General features: G+C 33.1%; 1 protein-coding gene across 1 annotated transcript; it reads left to right on the top strand.

The window, feature by feature from the left end:
- Positions 1-756: 756 nt before the first annotated feature.
- On the top strand, positions 757-9,771 carry LOC139491089 (peptidase M20 domain-containing protein 2-like). Its single transcript, XM_071278400.1, has 7 exons — positions 757-881; positions 1,550-1,926; positions 2,780-2,928; positions 3,317-3,459; positions 4,538-4,692; positions 5,488-5,731; positions 9,601-9,771. The coding sequence occupies exons 1-7, from the start codon at positions 803-805 to the stop codon at positions 9,726-9,728; spliced, it is 1,275 nt and encodes a 424-aa protein (XP_071134501.1). The 5' UTR covers positions 757-802; the 3' UTR covers positions 9,729-9,771.
- The last annotated feature ends 699 nt before the right edge of the window (positions 9,772-10,470 follow it).

Below are 10,470 nucleotides of genomic sequence, written 5' to 3'. Positions count from 1 at the left end.
CAGACATGTTTAAACCCGCCGCATTTTTGCGCCTGTCCGGAGTCAGGAGTCAGGAGCCTCTGGCCTTTGTTAGTCTTGTATTATTTTAATTTTAGTTTCTTGTGTACAATTTGGAAATTAGTATGGCGTTCATTATCACTGAACTAGTATATATTTGTTTAGGGGCCTGCTGAAGGACGCCTCCGGGTGTGGGAATTTCTCGCTACATTGAAGACCTGTTGGTGACCTTCTGCTGTTGTTTTTTTTCTATGGTCGGGTTGTTGTCTCTTTGGCACATTCCCCATTTCCATTCTCAATTTTATTAATTCACATAGTTTTTTCACTGTCACCCTCCCCCTTTCGTAACTTAATTTGGGAAAAATTGATTGACCAAAATATGTAAAATCGATGTCAAATAAACAAAACTTGCAGCAATTTTTACCCCCCCCTCACAAACCCCCTCCAATTTTAAACTATTTGATTTAAGTTATTTATCCTACATTGATCTTTTGATGTCACCCCTAATAAGAAAAAACTAACAATTGATAAGTGTTATTAAATATGCATCCTCGAAAAAGACGAACATATATAATATATATATGACTTCCTAGAGGTCAAAACGTCCTTTGAAAACATAACTGATAAGCAAAAATTTGCTATATGAATTTAGAACGATACACACTTCAAACTGTGTATACCTATAAAACAGGTGAGGACTAATGTGTATCTATAACATAAACTATAATATAATATAAACATTATACAGGGTATGTTTACACTAATGGTCTTCCATAAATCTAAAATCCAGTAAATTTCAGTACTAATGTTTATAGCCACAGTTTTTAGAATTCGGACAAGATTTTGTCAGACATTGAACATTACAAGGACACTATGTTTACACAGTTTGTATACAACAATTTTGATATGTTTATAACATAATTTCATTGACAGAAATTAATTACAAAGTTTACTAAGTGTACGTAACACCCAAACTTAAGGAAAGCCGATTTAACATTTACAAAATCTCTCTATTAAGCTTGTACTGTTTGGGATCATGTTTTAGGAAGTGATATCATGTACTAAATTCACATTTCTTTTGTATTTTATACTAATCAATTAATGTGTAGTCATAGTAGTAGCATTTAAATATAATTGAATTTGGTGAAACATATTAAAGCACGTTTTATCAACAGAATCGTTTGAATATCTTGACTTATTATATCACACTAAACTACAGCTTACATCTGAGACTATGAACGGGATACCTACCCCACATGACGAATGATGGTACAATATTTCAAGTGTTAAAATCATGTAAAATACGATAAACAGTCTCCATGCATGAAGCTACCAGGAGCCACCAAATGAGATTTGACGCTGATGATAAAGAATTCAGGCTCATTTGACTCTTACGGTAGCTGAAAATGGACGCGTTTAATTGACGCTTGATAATAAAGGACATTCCTACTCCCATAAATATTAATTACAATTAATGCATACGAAGGTAGTTAACTTATTCAACATCACATACATATACCTAAGTCGGAATTAATTTTGATTTTAATTGTAGAAGTCAACCATCAAAGTATGTCTGATATAAAGTCCGTCGCTTGTACATTCATCGACGAAAATAAGAATCGACTCAATGACATCAGCCAAGACATTTGGAAAACTCCAGAGCTGGGTTTCCAAGAATTCCATGCACATGAGGTGCTTACAAAATTTCTAGAGGAAAATGGATTTGATGTGACTAGAAAGTACAAACTAGACACTGCCTTCCGAGCTGTTTATGGTGAGGGAAAACCTCATATTGCAGTTATTTGTGAATATGATGCTTTACCAAATATAGGACATGCATGTGGCCATAACCTTATCGCAGAAGTAGGCGTGGCTACAGGGATTGCGATTAAGGAAGCAATGTCAACACAAAACCTGAAGTGTGGAAAGGTAAGGATATAAATCAAAATTAACATCATCGTTTGCTTAAATTTAAATATTTAATTGGATATTTTTAGAGTTATGCCAGACAATGTAATAACTATGCATTACAGGGAACTTTACTACACCTGCGCACTGTAACATTGATTCCCTGTTTTGAATTCAAATAATTATCGCTCTTTTACTCTCATGTCAACCAAGACAGCATGGTTAGGTTTTTCAGGACTTGTAATAATTTGCTATACCGTTCTTTTATTTATACAATTTATTGCCCGTTGAGAACGCAAAATGTTTCCATTTTTGAAAATATCCGACTTTAATGACACCTTTGACTTTACTACAATGACACATTTATAGTACAACACTTTTGTGCAATATCATTAAATATTAATTGATATTTATATTCTGTAATTTAAAAAAACCCAATAATCTGCTAGTTCATATAGTGTAAGATATTTAAAAAAATCTTTTTATATTACACTTGAATAATGTAAGTCTGGTTTGCTTTGATTTAGGCTTATTTTTCATGTTACCAAAGACACGAATGTCAATGTTGATCAAGTGTCTTGCATTCAGTTTCTTTGTTAACTACTTTGTGTACCACTGAACTAAAATAGCATTGCTTTTTACGAAAAAAAATATTGAAAGATATAAAATTGAGAATGGAAATGCGGAAAATGTCAAAGAGATAACAACCCGATCAAAGAGCAGAAAAAAGCCCTTGATTACCAATGGGTCTTCAACAAAGCGAGAAAATCCGGCATCAGGAGGCGATTTTGAGTCTTTTTGTTTATAAAAGATGACAAAACACAGACGTTTGCTAACATCTTTTAATGATAATGTCATTTGCATCTGTTTAAAGCTTTCGGTAATTGGTACACCAGCAGAAGAAGGGAAATGTGGGAAGTCCTATCTGATAACTGCAGGTGTATTTGATGACGTAGATGTCGCCATGATGGCTCATCCTTCACAGTTCACATTATCTAAACCTCTTATGGTTGCTATGACTCCGTAAGTTTTTATATATACTGTAGAGTCAAGTTCTGTATCGATATATATTATTGATGAATGGACAAGAATAATCACTACTTAATTTCTTTTCTTTGTCTTTAAAAAATGAACCTTTTTAGTAAGTAAAACAAATCTTTTACATATTCTATTATTTCAGATGTTCTGAAAGTGTAAATAGTTTTGCCTCTATCAGTCAATCATCATATTATTTAATTCTTAATCCGATATTAAACAACGAATTAGGAAATGTTACGAAATGTGTTGAGACTATGACTAATTTAAATAGGGATAACAATGTACATATCCGTGTTGTTGGAACAAAACAATCATGGATTATATTCATTATTTAAAGTTAAGTTCCTTATACCAATTCATCTTTACATTTCAGCGTCAACATTAGTTTTACCGGAAAGGCATCACATGCATCATCTTTCCCCTGGGACGGAGTGAATGCTTTAGACGCAGCTGTAACTTGTTATAACAATATATCATGTATGAGACAGCAGATGAAACCAATGTGGAGAGCTATGGGTAAGACGTAATACCAGTTTAATTCGCACAAGGTGACCTCAGTCGCTGCCACGTATTCAACCTTTACTGGGCAATAACAAAGGGTATCATATACTATGTAGCCAATTTGAAAGTTTGGTTACCAATAAATTCCCCAAAGTACTAAATCTATAAAACTGTACAAGTTCAAGTCGGTTTAAACAAACTGGTTGATTGAATCAATTATCAAGAATGTCGGAATTATAGACCACTAAAAAAACTCATCATAGATAACAGGATTTAATTTTATATTGTGTTTCGTCTACAAAAGACTAACCAGTGACGCTCGAATCCAAAAAAGTTAAAAAGGCTAATAAATTACGAAGTTGAAGAGCGTTGAGGACGAATATTCCTAAAGGTGTTGCCAAATACAGCTAAGGTAATCTATTCCTGAGGTAAAAAAGCCTTAGTATTTTAAAAATTCTAAAGTTTTGTAATCAGTTAATTTATGAATGAGAACAGGTCAATGATCATTCATGTGAGCACTGACTACTGGGCTGGTGATACCCTCGGGGAATTAAAACTCCACCAGCAGTGGCATCGACCCTGTGGTTGTAAATAAAGTCATTATAGATACCAGGATTTAATTTTGTATTTACGCCAGACGCGCGTTTCGTCTACAAATGAATCATCAGTGATTCTTGAATCGGAAAAGTTAAAAAGGCAAAATAAAGTACGAAGTTGAAGAGCATTGAGGACCAAATTCCATAAAAGTTTTGCCAAGGTTATCTATTCCTGAGGTAGAAAAGCCTTAGTATTTCAAAAATTCTAAAGTTTTTTTAACAGTCAATTTACAAATATGAACATATCAATGATAATCAATGTCAGCACAGAAGTGCTGACTACTGGGCTGGTGATAACCTCTGGGAATTAAATTCCACCAGCAGTGGCATCGATAGTTGTTTTCTGTTACTCTCATTGTTATGAATTAATAATGTATCCGAATCTGTAAAGTCACAAAAAGACACATTCATCACATAGTTTTGTTGCATACAACGAATATAGATGTTTAATTGATAAAAATGCGTCACATTTGCCAACGTACATTTCTTTATTCCAGGTATTATTAAAAAGGGAGGGGATGTTCCTAATATTATTCCCAATGAAGCTGAACTCGAGTACTACCTCAGCACACCAACAGATGAAGAGCTCAATATTTTAAAAGAGAAATTTGTCGGTTGTATTGAAGGTGCAGCAACTGCAACAGGATGTAAGGTACACACTTTATTATATTATTGACGCTAGGAACAATTTAGAGGCTTGGTATATTATATATATTGGACCCTGTTGACTTATTATGTTTGTTTTATTTAAGTTGTATTGCTGTACCAATTATACTAATATATTCATCACTTTATAAACCTTCAAATATGTACTAGTTAAAAAAACTTGTGAGAGGTTTAGCTAGCTATAACGATATTAATTCCACTATTTTTCTACGTAAGACAATGTCTGTACGATGCAAGGAATATGACAGTTATTGTTCATTCGTTTGACGTTTTTGAACTTGTGATTTTGCCATTTGATTAGTGATTTTCCGGTTTGAATTTTTGAATTTTCCTCGGAGTTTACTAGAAGTATTTTTGTGATTTTACTTTTTATGTATATATTACATCTCCTTTCATTCGAGCCATGGATAAAGATTACATTAAAATTTTATCAACTGCAACTTTGACGATTGTATCAATCATGATGTAGTATAATTTAATTCATTTTATCCTCTTTCTGTCTTTCTGTCTTTGTTTCAATTCACAACTTGATATTATTCAAATCTTGTTCTTAATGTGCTGCACGTCTTGTGAAAACTTGATAATTTCTTTAGATTACCCTTCACCGTGTACAGAAACCAAATATATTCATAACTTTATTACCCTTCAAATATGTGCTTGTTAAAAAAAGAAACCTTCAACATTATACTTTCTTAATCTGGTTTAAATAAGTTTAAACAATGCTTTTAAAGACATCCAGAGATAGAAAGCTCCGCACATTTTTTTTAATTTACACTTATAGGCAACATACAAATTTGCCGACCACTTTTATTCCGCATTAATGTCAAATAACAGAATGGCACAGCTGTTTGAACAAAATGCTTCATCTATTGGCGTCCATATTGACAATGATCTGGATGTTGTACTTAAATATGGTGGTGCTACGGACATGGGAAATGTATCAAGGATTGTTCCGAGTATACATCCGAAGTACTATATCGGAACAAAAATATGCAATCACAACGAAGGATTTACAACAGCTTCGGGTAAGTCATTATCAATTGTATCGTAGTTTGTTTACAATACATGATAGTACCCAATTTCGTCACTAATCTGCATAATCCAGGCAAATAGACACACACATCATGGATTGTTTCTTGTATACAAAACTTTATCAATTGAAAACTTGTGTGTTCGTATGCATTAGGTACTATTCCAATGTTAACTTAATACCATCTGTTAGACTATCATTTTAACTACGTCAATTATCTATGAATACTTCTATAAGTGAAAATATTGCTTCACAATGATAAGTTTGGATAGGCATTTCCTTTCCCACATACAAATTAAAATACAAAATTGGGTCCAACACTTTTTCTGTTAGTATCATCATATGAAATAAGATAATTGTTTATATGTCTTTTTGACGTTTGAAGTACAGTATTATTTTTTTTAGAAAAGGAAGGTCTTTTAGATCTCATCAACCGATATAAATATTCTATATAAACAAAGGCAACAGTAATATACCGGTGTTCAAAAGTCATTAATTGATTGAGACAAAACAAATCCGGGATACAAACCAAAGCCGAGGGAAACACATCAACTATAAGAGGAAAACAAAGGAACAACGGGAACACCGAAGTGCAACAAAAACAAACGCTAAAACGCATAGAAACGGACTATTTTATAAAAAAAAACTGCCATATACCTGACTTGGTACAGGACATTTTAAGACAAAATGGTGGGTTAAACCTAGTTTAATGGCATGAAAACTTCGATTTATGACAATGTTAAAGATATATCGCTTAAATACTACGTGAAAGAAATACAGCACAAACACACGTTAATATTCAGAGAAAGGCACACACAAATAATATAGTAGTCGACACAACATGCAAACCGCAGAACAACGACAAACCTATTCCATCAACGACAATCACCACAGGGTATCAAAACAGTGACGCGCTTACGTAACTAACATGCAATCGCGTACTTTATACAATTATTTTCACAATATGGATGCGTCGACAAGATTTTAAAAATTACAAATAATTTTCTTTGAGTCCATCGAACTCTACTGATATTTTAGGTAAATTTAAAAACAAATCAAATACCCTGATGGTGTAAGATTACCAATGTTTTCATTACGTAAGATTTAACACTTTTAAAAAAAGAATGTTGATTGTTGTTTCAGGGTTGTCCCCGATAATTTAAATGTAAAACGTGGACTTGTCCAGAGCGCATGCGATCACCTCGGTTTTTTGGCTGGGTTTGATTTCCTTCCTTTAGTGTTACCTAGTGTTTTGAAGTCTGGATTTTTGGTCTTTCCGATAATTTTAATGTTTTGTCATAATTGTGCAAGTTTGTCTCCGACTATAGAGTTTTCATCCATTTTTTGGTATATGCTGCATCTTATATTCTAACTCATTTGTTGGGTTCCTGAAATCATACGAAGAATGTGAAATAATACTTATACGTTATAGCAACACAATAGGACAATGCAAGTCCAGAGGTAGAGGAATAAAGTAGGAAACGCTAACCTATTAGTTGCTGGAACACTGTCATTTATAGTGTCATTTGTGTCATGTGTTCTATTGTTTGTCTGTTTCATTTTTAGCCAGGCTTCGATTTATGAGTTTGACTGTCCTATTGTGTTGCTATAACGTATAAGTATTATTTGGCTTTTTGAACTATTTTGATCTGAGCGTCACTGATGAGTCTTATGTAGACGAAACGCGCGTCTGGTGTATAAAATTATAATCCTGGTACTTTTGATAACTATTTACACCACTGGGTCGATGCCACTGCTGGTGGACGTTTCGTCCCCGAGGGTATCACCAGCCCAGTAGTCAGCACTTCGGTGTTGACATGAATATCAATTATATGGTCATTTTTATAAATTTTCTGTTCACAAAACTTTGAATTTTTCGAAAAACTAAGGATTTTCTTACCCCAGGAGTAGACAACCTTAGCCGTATTTGGCACAAATTTTTGGAATTTTAGGTCCTCAATGCTCTTCAACTTTGTATTTATTTGGCTTTTTGAACTATTTTGATCTGAGCGTCACTGATGGGTCTTATGTAGACGAAACGCGCGTCTGGCGTATACAATTATAATCCTGGTACTTTTGATAACTATTTGACTGTGCCTCTGGTATCTTTCGTCCCTCTTTTTAGCTCACCTGTCCCGAAGGGACAAGTGAGCTTATGCCATCACTTGGCGTCCGTCGTCGTCCGTCGTCTGTCGTCTGTCGTCTGTCGTCGTCTGTCGTCGTAAATTATTTCAAGAATCTTCTCCTCTGAAACTACTGGGCCAAATACTTTCAAACTTTAACTGAATGTTCCTTAGGGTATCTAATTTATAAATTGTATCCGAAGTTTTGATCTATCAACAAACATGGTCGCCATTGCTAAAAATAGAACATAGGGGTCAAATGCAGTTTTTGGCTTATAACTCAAAAACCAAAGCATTTAGAGCAAATCTGACAGGGATAATATTGTTTATCAGGTCAAGATCTATCTGCCCTGAAATTTTCAGATGAATCAGACAACCTGTTGTTGGATTACTGCCCCTGAATTGGTAATTTTAAAGAAATTTTGCTGTTTTTAGTTCTTATCTTGAATATTATTATAGATAGAGATAAACTGTAAACAGCAATAATGTTCAGCAAAGTAAGATTTACAAATAAGTCAACATGACGGAAATGGTCAGTTGACCCCTTTAGGAGTTATTGCCCTTTATAGTAAATTTTTAACCATTTTTCGTAAATCTTAGTAATCTTTTACAAAAATCTTCTCCTCTGAAACTACTGGGCCAAATACTTCCAAACTTTAACTGAATGTTCCTTAGGGTATCTAGTTTGTAAATTGTATCCGAAGTTATGATCTATCAACAAACATGGTCGCCATTGCTAAAAATAGAACATAGGGGTCAAATGCAGTTTTTGGCTTATAACTCAAAAACCAAAGCATTTAGAGCAAATCTGACGTTGGGTAATATTGTTTATCAGGTCAAGATCTATCTGCCCTGAAATTTTCAGATGAATCAGACAGCCTGTTGTTGGGTTGCTGCCCCTGAATTGATAATTTTAAGGAAATTTTGCTGTTTTTGTTTATTATCTTGAATATAATTATAGATAGAAATAAACTGTAAACAGCAATAATGTTCAGCAAAGTAAGATCTTCAATTAAGTCAATTTGACCAAAATTGTCAATTGACCCCTTAAGGAGTTATTGCCCTTTAAAGACTTTTTTTCACAATTTGTTCATCATGTTGACTTACTTAAAAAAATCTTCTCCTTTGAAACTGCTGTATCAATTTCAGCCAAACTTAGGCTAAATGAGTTTCAGAGTATCTAGTATAAATTTTATATTTTATTTCCTTGTATGTCAAGAAACATAGCTCCTATGGCTAAAATAGAACATAGGAGAAAATGATTATTTTTTTGGCTTTTGAAGAAAATAGGACGATCCAAAAAACATTTAAATAAATTGAAAAGCCAAAATAATCATTGATGAGAGATTTAACCAAAAGAATTAAGGTGAGCGATTCAGGCTCTTGAGAGCCTCTTGTATAGATTTGTAACGGGCATTTCCAAGTAGAAAAATAAATGTGACGTAAATTGATTTTAGTTTTTTCCATGGTTTCTCTGTATGTGACAACTCACTTTCAATTTTAAAAAGAAATAATATGGTCAAGATATGATAATACTAAAAATGAAAAGTAATTAAAACTCAATGAAACAAGACGGAACATTGATCAAATAGCAATTGACGAATACCGTATCTATCTATTGTATTAAATGTCTGTAATCGTCTGTATAATATACACCTTCTGCTACATGTGGTATCTTCCAAATTAGATTTGATAATGGAAGTCTCATTAACTGCTTATAAATGTTCATAATATTTTATAGGCGACCCAGCAGCACAAACATACACATTAGCTATATCAAAAGCATTGGCAATGACAGCATTAGATATCTATACAAAGCCAGCTGTTCTTAAAGAGATAAAGGAAGAGTTTAGTTACATTAATAAATAACATTTTAACATATTATTTGTAATTAAAATGATCAAACAATTTGCGCCCGTATTCGTATTGTACTTGAATGTGTCCTACTGATATTGTTCGTACTACCAACTTTATTTGGTACTGTATGTGTTGGATCAGTGGTTTTATTTAAGTGTTTTTTTACAAAGGTAAAAGGCTCAAAGAACATAGAGATTGCATAATATAAACCTATCCATTAGTATTTGTGTCGACCTTATTTCCATGGTCCGCTGGTTAGGTTGTTCGAATTAGACAATATGCAAGGGAAAAAAAAGATCGAACTCCAAGAAAAATTTAAATCGAAAAGCCCTTTTCAAATTGAAAAATTAAAAATCAAAACACATCAAAGAAAAAAAAGCAACAGTCATATTCCTGACTGGGTACTGTCACTTCATTATTAGAAAAATGGCGGTTTAAACCTGGTTTTATAGCTAGCTAAAACCTCTCACAACTAGATCTGCAGGGATTAGTACGTGAACTAAAAACAACATGATAGAACAATATGTTGTATGTAGTTTTAGTGTAGACAGTATTCACTAACATACAAAATAATAAAAACGGTTAATTCATAAGTATTGCAATCTCATCTTACGCTTGATAAGACATAAATTCTTTGTACTAGCGTGATATAAAAAAATATATATAAGGCAGTGTCTGATATTTTTTGTCTCTGTCATCATGAACATGTTGCATTTATTTAATTATATGCAGAATAACAAATATAGCAAAAATA

This window comes from Mytilus edulis, chromosome 10 (genome assembly GCF_963676685.1).
Source record: "Mytilus edulis chromosome 10, xbMytEdul2.2, whole genome shotgun sequence".
NCBI lineage: Eukaryota > Metazoa > Mollusca > Bivalvia > Mytilida > Mytilidae > Mytilus > Mytilus edulis.
Note: the sequence above shows the minus strand (reverse complement) of the source record. Positions and strands in the feature narration are given on the sequence as shown.